This window comes from Pseudophryne corroboree, chromosome 1, assembly GCF_028390025.1.
Source record: "Pseudophryne corroboree isolate aPseCor3 chromosome 1, aPseCor3.hap2, whole genome shotgun sequence".
NCBI lineage: Eukaryota > Metazoa > Chordata > Amphibia > Anura > Myobatrachidae > Pseudophryne > Pseudophryne corroboree.
This window is the reverse complement of record NC_086444.1, coordinates 963,219,258-963,240,883: the sequence shown is the minus strand read 5'-3', so window position 1 is coordinate 963,240,883 and position 21,626 is coordinate 963,219,258. Positions and strand designations below refer to the sequence as shown.

General features: G+C 48.7%; 1 protein-coding gene across 1 annotated transcript in view; it reads right to left on the bottom strand.

The window, feature by feature from the left end:
* Positions 1-11,467: 11,467 nt before the first annotated feature.
* Positions 11,468-21,626, bottom strand: part of SPMIP2 (sperm microtubule inner protein 2) — a 108,400-nt gene continuing 98,241 nt past the window's right edge. Inside the window, exon 5 of the mRNA XM_063920464.1 lies at positions 11,468-12,586. Coding sequence (XP_063776534.1) covers positions 12,533-12,586 — 54 coding nt within the window. The 3' untranslated portion in view covers positions 11,468-12,532. The remainder of the gene's footprint in view (positions 12,587-21,626) is intronic.

Sequence of the window (21,626 nt, the reverse complement as noted above, 5' to 3'; positions counted from 1 at the left end):
CCTGCCATATATCGCAAACTCCGGGAGAAGAGCCCGCCGTTTTAGGGGGCGGGGCCTATTCTCCTCAGCACACAGCGCCATTTTCCTGCTCAGCTCCGCTGTGAGGAAGGCTCCCAGGACTCTCCCCTGCACTGCACTACAGAAACAGGGTAAAAACAGAGAAGGGGGGCATATTTTGGCGATATTTTTATATATTAAGCGCATATAACAGAAACAACACCTTTTAGGGTTGTTTATATACATTTTTATAGCGCTTTGGTGTGTGCTGGCAAACTCTCCCTCTGTCTCCCCAAAGGGCTAGTGGGGTCCTGTCTTCGATAAGAGCATTCCCTGTGTGTCTGCTGTGTGTCGGTACGTGTGTGTCGACATGTATGAGGACGATGTTGGTGTGGAGGCGGAGCAATTGCCGGTAATGGTGATGTCACCCCCTAGGGAGTCGACACCGGAATGGATGGCTTTAATTATGGAATTATGTGATAAAGCACGCTGCAAAAGTCAGTTGACGACATGAGACGGCCGGAAAACCAGTTAGTACCTGTCCAGGCGTCTCAGGCACCGTCAGGGGCTGTAAAACGTCCCTTACCTCAGTCAGTCGACACAGGTACCGACACAGATGAATCTAGTGTCGACGGTGAAGAAAGAAACGTATTTTCCAATAGGGCCACACGTTATATGATCACGGCAATGAAGGAGGCTTTGCATATCTCTGATACTGCAGGTACCTCAAAGGGGGGTATTATGTGGGGTGTGAAAAAACTACCTGTAGCTTTTCCAGAATCAGAGGAATTGAATGACGTGTGTGATGAAGCGTGGGTTAACCCCGATAGAAAACTGCTAATTTCAAAGAAGTTATTGGCATTATACCCTTTCCCACCAGAGGTTAGGGCGCGCTGGGAAACACCCCCTAGGGTGGATAAGGCGCTCACACGCTTATCAAAACAAGTGGCGTTACCGTCTCCTGATACGGCCGCCCTCAAGGATCCAGCTGATAGGAGGCTGGAAACTACCCTGAAGAGTATATACACACATACTGGTGTTATACTGCGACCAGCAATAGCCTCAGCCTGGATGTGCAGTGCTGGGGTGGTGTGGTCGGATTCCCTGACTGAAAATATTGATACCCTGGATAGGGACAGTATTTTATTGACTATAGAGCAATTAAAGGATGCTTTTCTTTATATGCGAGATGCTCAGAGGGATATTTGCACTCTGGCATCGAGAGTAAGTGCGATGTCCATATCTGCCAGAAGAAGTTTATGGACGCGACAGTGGTCAGGTGATGCGGATTCCAAACGGCATATGGAAGTATTGCCGTATAAAGGAGAGGAATTATTTGGGGTCGGTCTATCGGATCTGGTGGCCACGGCAACAGCCGGAAAATCCACTTTTTTACCTCAGGTCACCTCCCAACAGAAAAAGACACCGTCTTTTCAGCCGCAGTCCTTTCGTTCCTATAAGAACAAGCGGGCAAAAGGACAGTCATATTTGCCCAGAGGCAAAGGAAGGGGTAAGAGGGTGCAGCAAGCAACTACTTCCCACGAACAGAAGCCCTCCCCGGCTTCTACAAAGCCCTCAGCATGACGCTGGGGCTGTGCAAGCGGACTCAGGGGCGGTGGGGGGTCGACTAAAGATTTTCAGCACACAGTGGGCGCGCTCACAGGTGGACCCTTGGATCCTGCAGGTAGTATCTCAGGGTTACAAGTTGGAATTCGAAAAGTCTCCCCCTCGCCGGTTCCTAAAGTCTGCTTTACCAACGTCTCCCTCAGAAAGGGCGACTGTATTGGAAGCCATTCACAAGCTGTATTCTCAGCAGGTGATAGTCAAGGTACCCCTCCTACAAAAGGGAAAGGGGTATTATTCCACACTATTTGTGGTACCGAAGCCGGACGGTTCGGTAAGACCTATTCTAAATCTGAAATCCTTGAACCTGTACATACAGAAATTCAAGTTCAAGATGGAGTCACTCAGAGCAGTGATAGCGAATCTGGAAGAAGGGGACTTCATGGTGTCCCTGGACATAAAAGATGCTTATCTGCATGTCCCAATTTACCCTTCACACCAAGGGTATCTCAGGTTCGTGATACAAAACTGTCATTATCAGTTTCAAACCCTGCCGTTTGGTTTGTCCACGGCACCTCGGGTCTTTACCAAGGTAATGGCCGAAATGATGGTTCTTCTACGAAGAAAAGGCGTATTAATTATCCCTTACTTGGACGATCTCCTGATAAGGGCAAGGTCCAGAGAACAGCTGGAAGTCGGAGTAGCACTAACCCAAGTAGTGCTTCAACAACACGGGTGGATTCTGAATCTTCCAAAATCTCAATTGACCCCGACGACACGTCTGCTGTTCCTGGGAATGATTCTGGACACTGTTCAGAAAAAGGTGTTTCTCCCGGAGGAGAAAGCAAGGGAGTTATCCGAACTTGTCAGGAACCTCCTAAAACCAGGAAATGTGTCAGTACAATGCACAAGAGTCCTGGGAAAGATGGTGGCTTCTTACGAAGCAATTCCATTCGGCAGATTCCACGCACGAATATTTCAGTGGGATCTGCTGGACAAATGGTCCGGATCGCATCTGCACATGCATCAGCGGATAACACTGTCACCAAGAACAAGGGTGTCTCTTCTGTGGTGGTTGCAGAGTGCCCATCTGTTAGAGGGCCGCAGATTCGGCATACAGGACTGGGTCCTGGTGACTACGGATGCCAGCCTACGAGGCTGGGGAGCAGTCACACAGGGAAGAAACTTCCAGGGCGTGTGGTCGAACCTGGAGACGTCTCTTCACATAAATATACTGGAGCTAAGAGCGATTTACAATGCTCTAAGCCTGGCAAAACCGCTGCTTCAGGGTCAGCCGGTGTTGATCCAGTCGGACAACATCACGGCAGTCGCCCACGTAAACAGACAGGGCGGCACGAGAAGCAGAAGAGCAATGATAGAAGCTGCAAGGATTCTTTGCTGGGCGGAAAATCATGTCATAGCACTGTCAGCAGTGTTCATTCCGGGAGTGGACAACTGGGAAGCAGACTTCCTCAGCAGACACGACCTCCACCCGGGAGAGTGGGGACTTCATCCAGAAGTCTTCCACATGATTGTGAACCGTTGGGAAAAACCAAAGGTGGACATGATGGCGTCCCGCCTCAACAAGAAACTGGACAGATATTGCGCCAGGTCAAGAGACCCTCAGGCAATAGCTGTGGACGCTCTGGTAACACCGTGGGTGTACCAGTCCGTGTATGTGTTTCCTCCTCTGCCTCTCATACCAAAGGTACTGAGAATTATACGGCTACGGGGAGTAAGAACAATACTCGTGGCTCCGGATTGGCCGAGAAGGACTTGGTACCCGGAACTTCAAGAGATGCTCACGGAAGAGCCGTGGCCTCTACCGTTAAGAAGGGATCTGCTTCAGCAGGGACCTTGTATGTTCCAAGACTTACCGCGACTGCGTTTGACGGCATGGCGGTTGAACGCCGGATTCTAAAAGAAAAGGGCATTCCAGAGGAAGTTATTCCTACCTTGATTAAAGCCAGGAAGGAAGTGACCGCACAACATTATCACCGCATTTGGAGAAAATATGTTGCGTGGTGTGAGGCCAAGAAGGCCCCAACGGAGGAATTTCAATTGGGTCGATTCCTACATTTCCTGCAGGCAGGATTGTCTATGGGCCTCAAATTGGGGTCTATTAAGGTTCAAATTTCGGCCTTATCGATTTTCTTCCAGAAAGAATTGGCTTCAGTGCCTGAAGTACAAACCTTTGTCAAAGGTGTACTACATATACAGCCCCCGATTGTGCCTCCAGTGGCACCGTGGGATCTCAACGTAGTTTTGGATTTTCTCAAATCCCATTGGTTTGAGCCGCTCAAATCGGTAGATTTGAAGTATCTTACATGGAAAGTAACCATGCTACTGGCCCTGGCTTCAGCCAGGAGAGTATCAGAGTTGGCGGCTTTATCGTACAAAAGCCCATATCTGATTTTCCATTCGGACAGGGCAGAACTGCGGACGCGTCCTCAGTTTCTGCCTAAGGTGGTTTCGGCTTTTCACTTGAACCAGCCTATTGTGGTGCCTGCGGCTACTAGCGACTTGGAGGACTCCAAGTTGCTGGACGTTGTCAGAGCATTGAAAATATATATTTCAAGGACGGCTGGAGTCAGAAAATCTGACTCGCTGTTTATCCTGTATGCACCCAACAAGATGGGTGCTCCTGCGTCTAAGCAGACGATTGCTCGTTGGATCTGTAGCACAATCCAACTTGCACATTCTGTGGCAGGCCTGCCACAGCCTAAATCTGTAAATGCCCACTCCACAAGGAAGGTGGGCTCATCTTGGGCGGCTGCCCGAGGGGTCTCGGCATTACAACTTTGCCGAGCAGCTACGTGGTCAGGGGAGAACACGTTTGTAAAATTTTACAAATTTGATACTCTGGCTAAGGAGGACCTGGAGTTCTCTCATTCGGTGCTGCAGAGTCATCCGCACTTTCCCGCCCGTTTGGGAGCTTTGGTATAATCCCCATGGTCCTGACGGAGTCCCCAGCATCCACTAGGACGTTAGAGAAAATAAGAATTTACTTACCGATAATTCTATTTCTCATAGTCCGTAGTGGATGCTGGGCGCCCATCCCAAGTGCGGATTGTCTGCAATACTTGTACATAGTTATTGTTACAAAAATCGGGTTATTATTGTTGTGAGCCATCTTTTCAGAGGCTTCTTCGTTGTTATCATACTGTTAACTGGGTTCAAATCACAAGTTGTACAGTGTGATTGGTGTGGCTGGTATGAGTCTTACCCGGGATTCAAGATCCTTCCTTATTGTGTACGCTCGTCCGGGCACAGTACCTAACTGAGGCTTGGAGGAGGGTCATAGGGGGAGGAGCCAGTACACACCATGTGATCCTAAAAGCTTACTTTTTGTGCCCTGTCTCCTGCGGAGCCGCTATTCCCCATGGTCCTGACGGAGTCCCCAGCATCCACTACGGACTATGAGAAATAGAATTATCGGTAAGTAAATTCTTATTTTTGGCATTTTTGCCTTTTGCTGGAAATATTCTTTTTGGAAAAGAATTGACAGATATTCTGGAGTCAGAAGACTCCAAGAAGGTCAAGTTTCCTTCCACATATAATCCCAGACCTAAGGGTCCAGTTTTTCGGCCTTTTCGGTCGCAAGGAAAAGCGAAGGGAAAAAGTGATCGTAAGCAGCCCCAATACAATAAGTTGGGTAAATCTAAGAAGCATTGGGCTACCAGAGGGCCAGCTTCCAAACCAGAAGATAAGCCATCAGCCTGATGGTGCGGGCCTCCTCCTGGGGGACCTCAGGGTAGGGGGCCGGCTTCTTCAGTTTGCACAGATCTGGCAGCAGCCTACAACAGATGCCTGGGTGCAAGAAGCGGTATCTCTAGGTTATGTTTTCCCCTTCAAGAAGCATCCTCCTCGAAGGTTCTTCTGCACCATCCCGTCTCGGGTGGAGGCGAAGGCAAGGGCCTTGCAAGAAGCAGTTCAGAAATTGCTTCAGTCAGGAGTAATAATTCTAGTACCCCCTGCACAACGGGGACAGGGTTTTTACTCCAACCTGTTTTTGGTTCAGAAGCCAAATGGGTCTTTTCGACCCATTTTCAATCTCAAAATGCTAAACAAATACATTTGAATCCCACGGTTTCACATGGAGACGTTACGCTCCATAGTTTTGGCCTTGGAACCAGGGGATTATATGGTATCCCTGGATATTCGGGATACATACCTACATGTTCCTATAGCACTGTCCCATCAGTGTTATTTCAGGTTCGCTATCCTCCAGCAGCATTTTCAGTTCCAGGCCTTACCCTTTGAGTTAGCCACAGCCCCCAGAGTATTTATCAAGATCATGGTGGTTATGGCAGCTAATCTCCGCAAGCACGAATTTTTCCATACCTCAACAACCTTTTAATACTGGCACAATCACAGGAATTGCTCCTGTGCCATCTCCAACAGACAATAACATGTCTGCAGAGGCACGGATGGCTCATAAATTGGGCAAAGTCGTCTCTGGTTCTGTCACAACGTATGACTCACTTGGGGGCTGTACTGGATTCAAGTCTGCAGAAACTATTTTTACCTCGGAACAAGATATCCAAGGTACAGTCAAGGACTCAGGAGTTGTTACACAGTCAAACAGTATCCATTCATGCAGCAATGCGAGTGATGGGTTTGATGGTGTCAACATTCGACATGTTGGAGTATGCACAATTCCACTCGAGGCCACTGCAGCATCTGATTCTGGCCAGATGGAATGGAGTATGTTACTTTCAGAAAAGGTAAGAAAGTCATTAGCCTGGTGGCTACAGACATCCCATCTAGACAAAGGGAGACCCTTTTGGATATCAGACTGGGAGATCCCGACAACAGATGCTAGTCTTCAGGGCTGGGGAGCAGTGTCCGGAAAATTATGGTTCCAGGGACAATGGACCACAGAAGAAAGTTGCCTGCCAACCTGTTAGAACTTCGGGCCATATACATGGCACTGATTCAGGCAAAGGACACTCTTCAAGTAAAACCAGTCCAGATCCGCTCGGACAGTGCAATGGCAGTAGCGTACCTCAACCATCAGGGAGGAACCCGCAGCCAAACAGCAATGAAGGAGGTAATTCACATTCTAAAGTGGGTAGAACTCCATCTCCCAGCCTTGTCCGCAGTATTCGTTCCGGGAGTCCTAAACTGTGAAGCGGACTTTCTCAGTCGACGCCATTCAGGCAAGCGAATGGGCTCTACATCCGGAGGTCTTTCAGACTCTAGTAGACAAGTGGGGATTGCCAGAGATAGATCTCATGGCGTCCCATCTGAACAACAAAGTGCCCATATATGGGTCAAGAACAACGGATCCCAAAGCGATCTTTGTGGACGCCTTGTCAGTGAAATGGGACTTTCATCTGGTGTATCTGTTTCCTCCAATCATCCTGTTACAAAGGGTGGTGAGGAAAATAAAGCAAGCAAAGGGTGCCATGTTTCTAATAGATCCGGCTTGGCCCAGAAGGCATTGGTACGCAGATCTGCAGAGAATGTCGATGGATGCTCCACTTCTGCTCCCTCAATGTTCATATCTACGAATGCAGGGTCCTTGCTATCACAGACATCTGGATCGACTGTCTTTGATGGCATGGCTCTTGAAACCTCAATCCTGAAGTCAAGAGGATTCTCACAACAGGTAATTCAAACAATGCTCAGAGCAAGGAAATCCTCCTCAGCTTGTATTTATCACCGAATATGGCAGACCTATATTCATTGGTGCAGTGAAAGAAGTATGAACCTGAAATCTTTCAGAGTTTCCAGGGTCTTCGCTTTCCTTCAGGCAGGAATGGATAAAGGTTTGAAGGTGGCTTCCTTGAGAGTTCAAATATCAGCATTGACTCTATGGTTCCAAAAGAAAATTGCCAATTTGAGGATGTGCGTTCTTTTTTCCAGGAATGAGGCACATTTAACCTCCTTTTGTTCCTCCTACAGCATCTTGGGACTTAAGTCTAGTCCTGAAAGCTCTTAAAGTTGCTCCGTTTGAACCACTTAATAAAGTGGATCTTAAATAGTTGACAGCTAAAGTTCTCTTTATACTGACTATGGCATCAGCTAGAAGAGTGTCAGATTTAGGAGCACTGTCATGTTGTTCCCCTTTTCTGATTTTTTTTATCCAGATAAAGCAGTTCTTAGAACTAGGTCTGGGAAACTTCCTAAGGTGGTGTCTAAACTCCACCTTAATGAAGAAATTGTAGTCCCGGCTTTTCAGGTATCGGGACTTTCTGCGGAAGATGCGTCGCTGGACGTGGTCCGGGCATTAAGGGTCTACGTGGATTGTACCAGTGCCATCACAAATACAGATTCTCTCTTTATTCGCTACGTATTTCACAAGAGAGGATGGCCTGCTACTAAACAGACGCTGGCAAGATGGCTTTGAATGACGATTTCAGAAGCATACTCTCAAGCTGATCTCCCTGTTCCGGCTAATGGCTCTGCTCACTCTACTCGTAAAGTAGGTCCTTCATGGGCAGCACAACATGGTGCTTCAGCAGAACAGATATGTAAGGCAGCCACATGGTCTTTCATTAACACATTCATTAGACATTATGCCTCTCATGACGCTGAATTCGGGTGTAAGGTTCTCCTGTACAATCAGGAGCGTCCCCACTACTAAATTGCTTTGGGTAATCCCATTGTTATCCTGTGGATAACCTGTGGACCCTGCCGGAGAAATATACGTTATGGTAAGAACTTACCGTTGATAACGGTATTTCTCCTAAGTCCACAGGTTCCACAGGGATCCCACCCTGACGCACCTGATTTGAGGATCCTTCTACTCGCTAACCTCTTCCTTCTTGTACGGAAGGGTGTGCATGTGTGTTCTTCTCGCCTGATTAGGGCTCCACATGATGCTCCTGCCTAGTGCTTTGGAATACAACTGATTTGCCTGAGCCAGTGGGCGGGGATATATGGACGGGCCCGTTGCATCCTGGGAGGCCTGAAAGCTTTTGATCGTTTGGTGCCAATCCGCTGTCGCTCCATCATATCCCATTGTTATCCTGTGGAACCTGTGGACTTAGTAGAAATACCGTTATCAACGGCAAGTTCTTACCATAACGTATATTTCAATCTCGTTCTCTGCAAAGGTTGATCCTGTCAAAGTGGGACGGCCTACCTCATCGGATCAGATCGTTGATTCCGGAGGTTCTGCTGTCACTGTCCTGGTGGCTCCAGGAACAGCAATTGTGCAGGGGCTGTCCATTCTGGATCCCCAACTGGGTCCTACTGACAACGGACGCCAGTCTGCGGAGATGGGGAGCTGTGTTGGAGCAACACTCGTTTCAGGGTCGTTGGACCAAGGAGGAATCCCTCCTCCCGATCAACATTTTGGAGCTAAGGGCAGTGTTCAATGCACTATCTCTTGCCCTGCCTCTGATATGGAACAGGCCTGTTCAGGTACAGTCAGATAATGCCACCACGGTGGCATATTTAAACCATCAAGGCGGCACTCGAAGCCGCATGGCAATGATGGAAGTGTCAAAAATCCTTTGTTGGGCGTAACTCCATCTACCAGCCATATCGTCAGTGTTCATTCCGGGCATCCTAAACTAGGAAGTGGACTTCAACTCCTGGTGGACAGGTGGGACCTAGCAGACGTAAACCTCATGGCGTCTCGACACAATCACAAGGTTCCGGTCTTTGGCTCATGGACCAGGGATCCTCACGCAGCGTTCGTGGATGCACTGGCAGCTCCGTGGAACTTTTCGTTTGCCTTACATATTCCCTCCGATGTCACTCCTGCCCAGGGTACTGCGGAAGTTCAAGCAGGAAGGAGGAATGCAAAGTCTAGTCACTCTAGCGTGGCCCAGACGGCATTGGTTCTCAGACCTGCAGGTTCTATCAGCAGAGCGTCCCCTTCTACTTCCTCAGCGTCAAGTCCTCGTACAGGGCCCTTGTCTCTACCCGGAACTGGCCAGACTTGCTTTGACGGCGTGGCTCTTGAAGCATCACTCCTGAGGGCCAGAGGATTTACCAAGGCAGTTATTCAAACTATGCTGAAGGCCCGCAAACCGGCCTCTGCCCAGATTTATTACAGGGTTACATTCTTATTTCACCTGGTGTGCTGATAAGAATTATGACGCTGGTAGATTTAAAACTTCCAGAATTCTGGCTTTTCTTCAAAGAGGCTTGGACTTAGGTCTTCGTCTGGCCTCCCTCACATATCTGCCTTGTCGGTGTGGATTGCCTCTATACCTGCTGTTAGTAAATATACCCCCCTGAGTGAATGTATTAAGATGGGAGTTCTATTTAAGATGGGATGTTGCCCATAGCAACCAATCAGATTCCAGGTATTCTCTTCTAGAAGGTGCTAGATAAATGAGAAGTAGAATCTGATTGGTTGCTATGGGCAACATCCCATCTTAAATAGAACTCCCATCTTAGTAAATTTACCCCAGGGTGTTCTACGTATTCAACCTCCTTATGTTCCCCCTGTGGCTCCATGGGATCTGTCAGTTGTGCTGAATGCCCTACAAGAGTCTCCCATTGAACCTCTTAAATCGGTGGACCTTAAATGGCTCACGGCCGAGGTCCTGTTCTTGCTGGCTGTTGCCTCTGCAAGATGGCAATAACTTAGGCGCTTTGTCCTGTCGTCCACCCTTTCTCATTTTCCACCGTGACCAGGCAGTTCTACGAATTAGACTAGGCTATTTGCCTAAGGTCATGTCATCATTTCACCTTAACCAAGAGATTGTGGTTCCGGACTATATCTCTTCAGACTTTTCAACCAAGGAACGTTCTTTGGATGTGGTAAGGGCTCTCCGTGTCTATGTAGAGAGGACTGCCTCTAATAGGCGGTTGGATGCCCTCTTTGTCCAGTTCGGTTACCACAAACATGGCTGTCCTGTAAACAAGCAGACCTTGGACAGATGGATTAGAATGGTGATTGCACATGCTGGACTCCCTACTCCTGCGATTAAGGCCCATTCTACTCAGTCTGTTGGACTTTCTTGGGTTGCCTGCCGTGGCACGTCTGCAGAACAATTCTGCAAGGCGGCTACGTGGTCTTTGGTGAATACGTTTCTTAGGTTCTATGCCTGTGATACCTTCGCCTCCCAGGATGCCTCCTTTGGACGCCGGATTCTCACATCCGCTAAAGCGCGTACCCTCCCTTGAGGAACTGCTTTAGGACATCTCCGATGTTTCCCTGTGGAAACCAATGTACCCTGCTTTCAGAAAAGGAGTTATGGTAGACTTTCCATTGTTAACTCTCTTTCTTCAAAGTACATTGGGTTCCACAGGGCGCCCACCCTGATGCACCTAGATGCTTTGGGTTTGTATGGCGTTAGCCACTGGTACCTTCTCCTTTCGTGAGAATGTGTTCTTACGTGACTAACATCTGCCTTTTCTCTTGCCTGCTCCTGCATTGGACTGATTATCATAACTGAGCTCTCAGTGCCTGGAGGCGGGGTTATGGAGGAGGCCCCTATGCATCCTGGGACAGCTAAAGCTTTACCTGTTGGTGTCTCTGCACCAAGATCCACGCTGCATCCCGATGTATTCCTTGTGGAACCCAATGTACTTCACAGAAAGAGAGTTAACAATGGTAAGTCTAGCATAACTCTCCTTTTTACATTCAGTCTTGTTATCATGAAACTAGTATATTGAGTTTTTGGCTACTGAAGTTCCTGCCAAACACACCCCAGCACTCCTCCCACTAAGGCTTCTTGCAGCCATACTGGGATATTGTTGGCTTAATTAACACATGCTACACAAGTGTCAAAGGCCTTGCCTTCAATATGCTTAAGGTCTCCCTTTTATAAGGTGTAGATGTTCATATTTTACTCCACTATTTCACTCCTATTTAAAAATCACAACTCACTGCAGATGTGTACTCTAGCTATGTCCTGTCACCCCCCCCCCCCCCCATGTACCAAGTGTGATATTGGTTCATAGATACATAGAAATCTTTCATTAGACATAAAGGCCAGCCAGTTAAGAGATGATTTATTAGAGAATACATGCAAACTAGGGATCAGCACCCGTTCCACTCAATAAAACCAATCACATCAATTAGTGATTCTTGCCTCCTTGAAGGAGGAGTAGAAGAATCCAGAACTTCTTCCTAATAGGCCCTACACACTGGCCGACATCAGTCAAAGATATGAACGATCTCGTTCATAAATGAACGAGATACCGTTCATATCTTTGAGTGTGGAGGTTCCAGCGATGAACGTCGCGCGGCCCCGCGCTCGTTCATCGCTGGTCCCCCGTCGGCTGTACATGCAGGCCAATATGGACGATCTCGTCCATATTTGCCTGCACTTCAATGCAGCCGGGTGATGGGGGGAGTGAAGAAACTTCACTCCCCCAGTCACTGCCCCTCCGCCGCCGGGTCGGCCGTATCTGCCATCGGGCAGCTCGGTGGCGGATTGGCCAATGTGTAGGACCCTTAAGCGTTCAGCTGTAATCAAAGTCCTTCCTGACGCAGGTTCCCCCAATTGAAGAGTTAGTAGTTTATTGGCTATTCATCACAGGTCTTTAATTCAATCATATCCGTGTTGTAAAGGTGACCATCAGGTGTGTCATACATCAAATCTGCATAAACGTGTTTCATGGGGCACTGTCCGCTTCTTCAGACAGTTTACTGTATGCCAATTTTTATCAGATGGTCAAATTCTCAACTCTTGGAGTCAGAAAATCACCTTTCAGAGTGGCAGAGTCTGCTTTTATTCAGCACACAGAATGGTCACACGTTTATGCAGATTTGATGTATGACACCCCTGATGGTCGCCTTTACTATATTGATGTGATTGATTGCATGAATGATCTGTGACAAATAACCGATAAACTACTGACTCTTCAATTGGTGGAACTTGCACCAGGAAGAGAACGCAGGATGGCATCCCACCTCAAGAATGAGGCAGAAGCTGCTCTCCCCTCTTGTCATTTTGTTCTGAGTGGGCTACCATATTGATATAGATGAGCACACTTGCATACGGAAAGCTGTAATGATGCTCTGTCTGCTCCAGAAGAGAGGACTGTTCCCATTTGTCTAAGTACACAGAGCATGCCACACTTCAGAGTTATCACTCTTTTTGTTTTCACCCTAGGAAAGAAAACAATATAGTTTTAAAGACATGACAAATAGAATATATGGAACCATCCCAATGGTTCTAGAGCTATAGGCTTGTGTGTGTGTATATATATACTGTGTATATTCATATATATTTATCTTACGTCCTAGAGGATACTGGGGTCCACATTAGTACCATGCGGTATAGATGGCCACTTTAAGAAATCTTTAGTGTGCATTGGCTTCTCCCTCTATGCCCCTCCTACCAGACTCAGTTTAGAAAATGTGCCCGGAGGAGCCGGTCAAGCTTGGGAAGCTCCTGAAGAGTTTTCTGCATTTATTTTCTTTTTTATTATGTTCAGGCAGCTCTGGCTGGCACCAGACTGCCTGCTTTGTGGGACTTAGGGGGGGTTGCCGTGGTGGGGTTCCTGAATAGGACCCTGAGTTCCTGAGGGTCCTATTCATAAGCCCCACCACGGCAAGCGTACAGACCCGCAGCACGCCGCCACCCCTAACAGAACCAGAAGACTGAAGAGTAGGTGGCCGGCGTCCCGGTTAGCGGGTCGCTGGCGGTAATGGCGGCATGAGGGTAGAGCGCTGCATGAACGCTGCGCTCCGGCTTCATGGACACTGCAGTGACCGCTGTGAGGGGCAGCTGAAGCCATGCTTATTACCCACGACTGGCACAGTTTACAGGGGTTCTAACCCACTGTAACCCTTTTAATTCAAGTTACCTCAGCCAGTATAAAAGCGGGAAGGGGGCGGGGCCTTCACTATGAGCAGATCCAGCGGCTCACCAGTGTCATTTCCTTTCTGCGAGCTTAACCAGGCAGCCTGACTGGACGGTTCAGCTCCTCCACAACTCCTCAGTGGTACCAGGGGGTCATAGCAAAGGGGGGGGGGGGGGGGGGGGGAAACAATAATTTGGTGTACTAAACCCTATTAAGGGTTTTTAGTTGGCGACCCAGCTAGGTCTATACTTTAGCTATAGGGGCGCTGTGTGGCTGGCTCCATTTCTCTGCGTCTCCCTAGAAGGGCTCTGTGTGGGTTAACTGTGCTTTTAACCTATTCCTCACTGTGTGGGTGTGTGTTCTTTTGCATTATCATGTCAAAGGATTGTGTTTCACGCACAGCAGAGTGCTTTTCTCAATCGGGGGGATCATTACAGTGTACTCAGGATAGTACACATTCTTAGGCAAGTGGATCTGAACCAGTATGGTTAGATTCATTAAAAGGGATGATTTCAAATATCGCAAGTAAATTATCCCAAAATGAGAAGGAGACGCAATACTTAAGGCAATCTGTAGATGACCTGATTAATAGAGATTCAGTAGTCGTTCTGGCATCTCAGACCCCTGCTATTTGTCCACAGAAGCGTACTCTGGCGCAAATCATGCAGGCTGATACCGATGATGATGTATCAGACCCAGAGGAGGGTGAGGTGGACTTGGTTGGGCGGGATGCAGCTTTAGCACAGGGAATACAGGCCCTGATTGAAGCTATAAGAGAGGTTTTGCATATTCCTGACAAGGTGTCAGAGGACGAGGAGGAATCCTTTTTTAATGTAAAAAAGAAATCCTCTGCTACGTTTCCTGCTTCCAAGGAATTAAATTCCCTTTTTGAAGCAACTTGGGTTAATCCTGACAGGAAGTTTCAGATTCCAAAACGGTTGATTACATCCTTCCCGTTTCCTCAGGATGACAGGAAAAAATGGGAAAACCCGCCGATAGTGGACGCGTCAGTTTCCAGGCTTGTTTTACCGGTTACTGGGGGCAGCTTCGTTGAAGGATGCTGCAGACCGCAAAATTGAGACCCCTCTCAAATCTCTGTACACAGCGGCAGGGGTGGCCCAAAAACCCACTATAGCTTGTGCATGAATCACTAGGGCCATTGCAAAATGGTCTGGTAATCTAATTGACGGGTTAGATTCCTTGTCCAGGGGGAAGATTATTTTACTCCTACAGCATATACAGGATTCTGCTAACTTTATGGTGGAGGCCATGAAGGAGATCGGATTGCTCAACACACGCACTACTACCATGGCAGTGTTAGCACGTAGGGGCTTGTGGCTACGCCAGTGGACTGCGGATTCCAGGAAAGGCGTGGAAAGCCTACCTTTCACAGGTGAAGCCCTTTTTGGAGATGAACTGGATACGTGGATATCCAAGGCTACGGCGGGTAAGTCTACATATCTTTCTTATGCAGCTTCCCCGGCTAGGAAATCCTATTCTGCATCAACGTTGCCGTTTAAAGGTAAGGCAAAAGGCTCTTCTACTGCCTTCAAGGGCAATAGAGGTAAGCCCAGAAAACCTGCAAATACAGTTTCACAGGATCAGTCCTCCGGTTCTGCTTCCACGAAGCCTTCAGCATGACGGTGGGAGCCCGGTTACGATATTTCAGTCACGTATGGACCACCTCAGGCCTGGATCCATGGGTAAAAGATCTTATCGTGCAGGGCTACAGACTGGAGTTTCAGGAACTCCCACCTCACAGATTCTTCAAATTCGGCTTACCAGCTTCACCCGAAGCAAGTATGACCTTGTTACAAGCAGCAATTCAAAAACTGGTACAGACTCAGGTCATTGTTCCAGTTCCACTTCACCTACAAAACAAGGGTTTCTATTCCAACCTGTTTGTGATACCGAAACTGGATGGTTCAGTAAGACCCATTTTAAACCTCATTCACTGAACCCGTATTTACGGGTGTACAAATTCAAGATGGAGTCGTTGAGAGCGGTGATCTCAGGTCTGGAGGAGGGAGAATTCCTGGTGTCTCTGGATATCAAGGAAGCGTACCTTCATATTCCGATTTGGCCACCTCATTGGGCTTATCTAAGGTTTGCGTTGCAGGACTGTCACTACCAGTTCCAGGCCCTGCCCTTTGGGCTCTCCATGGCACAAAGGGTGTTTACCAAGGTTATGGCGGAGATAATGTTTCTCCTCCGCAAGCAGGGAGTGAACATAATACCGTACCTGGACGATCTACTGATAAAAGCACTGTCCAGGGAAAGGACAGTGCTTTCTCCACACGACTACTCCAGGATCACGGGTGGATTCTGAATCTGCCAAAATCTCACCTGCAACCAACACGGAGGCTTCCGTTCCTAGGGATGATACTGGATACGGAGGTACAGAAGGTGTTCCTTCCTCTGGAAAAGGCATTGGTAATTCAGTCAATGGTATCGGTACATCTGTGCATTCGCCTCCTGAGAAAGATGGTAGCCTTTTACGAGGCACTGCAGTACGGAAGGTTTCACGCAAGACCCTTCCAGCTGGATCTTCTGGACAAATGGTCCGGATTGCATCTACACATGCACCAGAGGATCCGTCTGTCCCCAAGAGCCAGGATTTCTCTTCTGTGGTGGTTACAGACTTCTCACCTGACCGAGGGCCGAAGGTTCGGGATTAAAAACTGGATTCTGCTAACCACGGATGCAAGCCTCAGAGGGTGGGGAGCAGTCACCCAAGGGGAACGCTTCCAAGGAAGATGGACAAGTCAGGAAGCCATTCTTCCAATCAACATGTTGGAATTAAGGGCAATATACAACGCCCTTCGGAAGGTGTCTAATCTTCTTCAAATTCGAGCCATCCAGGTTCAGTCGGACAATGTGACGGCGGTGACGTACATAAAATGACAGGGCGAAACGAAGAGCAGAGCAGCAATGTCGGAGGTGACAAGGATTCTCCTCTGGGCAGAGGGACATGCTGTAGCGCTGTCCGCAATCTTCATTCTGGGAGTGGACAACTGGGAAGCAGACTTCCTCAGCAGACACGACCTCCACGCGGGAGAGTGGGTCTTCACCCGGAGGTGTTCAGGTGCTTGACACGTAGGTGGGGTATTCCACAGATTGACATGATGGCCTCTCGTCTCAACAAGAAGCTCCTGCGGTATTGCTTCAGGTCAAGAAACCCACAGGCGGTGGCGGTGGACGCTCTGGTGACTCAGTGGGTCTACCAGATGGTGTATGTCTTTCCACCACTTCTGCTGATCCCAAGAATTCTGAAAAGAATTAAAAGGGAAAGGGTTCAAGCAATTCTCATACAGTAATTCCTACCTTGATCCAAGCCAGGAAAGGGGTAACATCTAAACATTACCACCGGATTTGGAGAAAATACGTCTCTTGGTGTGAGAACAGGAAATTTCCTGCGGTAGAATTTCAGCTGGGTCTTCTGCTTTTTCTGCAGTCTGGTATGGATGTGGGTCTGCGTCTGGGCTCCATGAAGGTCCAGATTTCGGCCTTGTCCATTTTCTTCCTGAAACTGTTGGCATCCCTTCCTGAGGTTCAGACCTTCTTGAAAGGAGTTGTCCACATCCAACCACCCTTTGTGCATCCCACGGCACCTTGGGATCTTAACGTGGTGTTGCATTTTCTGCAATTGGATTGGTTTGAGCCTTTACAGGAGGTGGATGTAAAGTTTCCTACATAGAAAACCGTCACACTATTGGCCTTGGTTTCGGCACGGCGTGTTTCGGAATTGGGGGCCTTGTCTCACAAGAACCCCTATTTGATTTTTCATGAGGATAGAGCTGAACTCAGAACTCATCAGCAGTTTCTTCCAAAGGTTGTGTCTGCGTTTCATATCAACCAACCTATTGTGGTTCCGGTGCTTACTGACACCTCTTCTACTTCAAAGTCCCTGGATGTTGTGAGGGTGTTGAGAATCTATGTCAAACAGACAGCTCGTCATAGAAAATCGGACTTGCTGTTTTGCTCTATGATCCCAAGAAAATAGGGTGTCCTGCTTCTAAGCAGTCTATTGCTCGCTGGATCACGCTGACTATCCAGCATGCTTACTCTTCGGCAGGTTTGCCAGTTCCTAAATCAGTTCATGCCCACCCTACTCGGTCGTTGGGTTCTTCCTGGGCGGCTGCCCGGGGTGTCTCTGCTCTACAGCTCTGCCGAGCAGCTACTTGGTCTGGTTCGAACACGTTTGCTAGGTTCTACAAGTTCGATACGTTGGCCTCTGAGGACCTTCAGTTTGGTCAATCAGTTATGCAAGAACCTCAGCACTCTTCCACCCGGTTTGTGAGCTTTGGTACATCCCCATTATACTAATGTGGACCCCAGTATCCTCTAGGACGTAAGAGAAAATAGGATTTTAATTACAGATAAATCCTTTTCTCGTAGTCCATAGAGGATACTGGGCGCCCGCCCAGTGCTTCGTATTTCCTGCAGGGTTACTTGGGTAAGTATTATTGTTGGATCAGCTGTTGCTGTTCTTGTTCATGTTGTGTTAACATGGTTTCTCTAACGTCCTAAGTGGATGCTGGGGACTCCGTAAGGACCATGGGGATTAGCGGCTCCGCAGGAGACTGGGCACAACTAAAGAAAGCTTTAGGACTACCTGGTGTGCACTGGCTCCTCCCACTAAGACCCTCCTCCAGACCTCAGTTAGATTCTTGTGCCCGGCTGAGCTGGATGCACACTAGGGGCTCTCCTGAGCACCTAGAAAGAAAGTATATTTAGGTTTTTTATTTTCAGTGAGATCTGCTGGCAACAGACTCACTGCAGCGAGGGACTAAGGGGAGAAGAAGCGAACCTACCTAACAGGTGGTAGTTTGGGCTTCTTAGGCTACTGGACACCATTAGCTCCAGAGGGATCGACCGCAGGACCCGACCTTGGTGTTCGTTCCCGGAGCCGCGCCGCCGTCCCCCTTACAGAGCCAGAAGCACGAAGAGGTCCGGAAAATCGGCGGCAGAAGACTTCGGTCTTCACCAAGGTAGCGCACAGCACTGCAGCTGTGCGCCATTGCTCCTCATGTACACCTCACACTTCGGTCACTGATGGGTGCAGGGCGCTGGGGGGGGCGCCCTGAGGGCAATAAATAACACCTTGGCTGGCAAATATACATCATATATAGTCCCAGAGGCTATATAGATGTAAAATTACCCCTGCCAGTATTACAGAAAAAGCGGGAGAAAGTCCGACGAAAAGGGGGCGGGGCTTCTCCCTCAGCACACTGGCGCCATTTTCTCTTCACAGTGCAGCTGGAAGACAGCTCCCCAGGCTCTCCCCTGTAGTTTTCAGGCTCAAAGGGTTAAAAAGAGAGGGGGGGCACTAAATTTAGGCGCAATATATGTATACAAGCAGCTATTTGGGGAAAAATCACTCAGTTATAGTGTTAATCCCTGCATTATATAGCGCTCTGATGTGTGCTGGCATACTCTCTCTCGGTCTCCCCAAAGGACGTTGTGGGGTCCTGTCCTCAGTCAGAGCATTCCCTGTGTGTGTGCGGTGTGTCGGTACGGCTGTGTCGACATGTTGGATGAGGAAGGTTACGAGGAGGCGGAGCAGAGGCCGATAAATGGGATGTCGCCCCCTGTGGGGCCGACACCAGAGTGGATGGATAGGTGGAAGGTATTAACCGACAGTGTCGACTCCTTACATAAAAGGCTGGATGACGTAACAGCTGTGGGACAGCCGTCTTCTCAGCCCGCGTCTGCCCATGCGTCTCAAAGGCCATCAGGGGCTCAAACAACGCCCGTTACCTCAGATGGCAGACACAGATGTCGACACGGAGTCTGACTCCAGTGTCGACGAGGTTGAGACATATACACAATCCACTAGGAACATCCGTTACATGATCTCGGCAATGAAAAAATGTGTTACGCATTTTCTGACATGAACCCAAGTACCACATAAAAGGGGTTTTATTTTTGGGGAGAAAAAGCAGCCAGTGTTTTGTTCCCCCATCAGATGAATGAATGAAGTGTGTAAAGAAGCGTGGTTTCCCCCGATAAGAAACTGGTAATTTCTAAAAAGTTACTGATGGCGTACCCTTTCCCGCCAGAGGATAGGTCACGTTGGGAGATATCCCTTAGGGTGGATAAGGCGCTCACACGTTTGTCAAAAGGTGGCACTGCCGTCTTAGGATACGGCCACCTTGAAGGGACCTGCTGATAAAAAGCAGGAGGCGATCCTGAAGTCTGTATTTACACACTCAGGTTATATACTGAAACCTGCAATTGCCTCAGCATAAATAGTGCTGCTGCAGCGTGGTCTGACACCCTGTCAGATAATATTAATACGCTAAGACAGGGATAATATTTTGCTAACATTGAGCATATTTAAGACGTTGTCTTATATATAAAGGATGCACAGAGGGATTTGCCGGCTGGCATCCAGAATTAATGCAATGTCCATTCTGCCAGGAGGGTAGTAGAAACCCGGCAGTGGACAGGTGATGCTGCATTTAAAAGGCACATGGAGATTCTGCCTTATAAGGGTGAGGAATTGTTTGGGGATGGTCTCTGGGACCTCGTATCCACAGCAACAGCTGGGAAGAAAAATTTTTACCTCAGGTTTCCTCACAAAAGCCTAAGAAAGCACCGTATTTTCAGGTACAGTCCTTTCGGCTTCAGAAAAGCAAGCGGGTCAAAGACGCTTCCTTTCTGCACAGAGACAAGGGAAGAAGGAAAAAGCTGCACCAGTCAGCCAGTTCTAGGATCAAATATCTTCCCTCGCTTCCTCTGAGTCCACCGCACGACGCTGGGGCTCCACAGGTGGAGACAGGTGCGGTGGGGGCACGTCTCGGGAACTGCAGGGATCAGTGGGCTTGCCCACAGGTGGATCCCTAGGTTCTGCAAGTAGTATCACAGGGATACAGTCTGGAGTTCGAGACGACTCCCCCTCGCCGTTGCCTCACATCAGCCTTGCCTGCTGCCCTCGGAGAAAGGTAGTACTGGCGGCAATTCACAAGCTGTACTTCCAGCAGGTGAAATCAAGGTACCCCTCCTTCAACAAGGCCGGGGTTACTATTCCAAAATGTTGTGGTACCGAAACCAGACGGTTCGGTGAGACCCATTCTAAAATTGAAATCCTTGAACACTTATATACGAAGGTTCAAGTTCAAAATGGAATCGCTCAGGGCGATTATTGCAAGCCTGGAAAATTTCAGGGTATCACTGGACATCAAGGATACTTACCTGCATGTCCCTATTTACCCTCGTCACCAGGTGTACCTCAAAATTGTGGTACAGGATTGTCATTACCAATTCCAGACGTTGCCGTTGGTCTGTCCCCAGCACCGAGGGTATTTACCAAGGTAATGGCCGAAGTACTTATCCAGTACTTGGACGATCTCCTTATAAAGGCGAGGTCCAGGGAGCAGTTGTTCGTCGGAGTAGCACTATCTCGGGAAGTGCTAAAACAGCACGGCTGGATTCTGAATATTCCAAAGTCGCAGCTGGTTCCTACGACGCGTCTACTGTTCCTGGGTATGGTTCTGGACACAGAACAGGATAAAAAGGGTTTCTCCCGGAGGAGAAGTCCAAGGAGTTGGCGTCTCTAGACGGAGACCTCCTAATACAAATACAGGTATCGGTGCATCTATGCACACGAGCCTTGGGAAATATGGTAGCTTCTTACGAAGAATTTCCATTCGCCAAGTCCCATGCAAGGATCTTCCAGTGGGATCTGTTGGACAAGTGGTCCGGGTCGCATCCTCAGATGCATCGGCGGATAACCCTGTCTCCAAGGGCCAGGGTGTCGCTGTGGTGGTGACTGCAGAGTGCTCATCTTCTAGGGGGCCGCAGATTCGGCATACAGGACTGGGTCCTGGTGACCACGGATGCCAGCCTTCCAGGCTGGGGGGCAGTCACACAGGGAAGAAACTTCCAAGGCCTATGGAAAAGTCAGGAGACTTCCCTACACATGAATGTTCTGGAACTATGGGCCATTTACAATGCCCTAAGTCAGGCTAGACCCCTGCTTCAACACCGGCCGGTGCTGATCCAGTCAGACAACATCACGGCGGTCGCTCATGTAAACCGACAGGGCGGCACAAGAAGCAGGATGGCGATGGCAGAAGCCACAAGGATTCTCCGATGGGCAGAAAATCATGTGTTAGCACTGTCAGCAGTGTTCATTCCCGGAGTGGACAACTGAGAAGCAGACTTTCTCAGCAGACACGACCTCCACCCGAGAGAGTGGGGACTTCATCCAGAAGTCTTCCAAATGATTGTACACCGTGGGGAAAGGCCACAGGTGGACAGGATGGCGTCCCGCCTCAACAAAAAGCTACAAAGATATTGCGCCAGGTCAAGGGACCCTCAGGCGATAGCTGTGGACG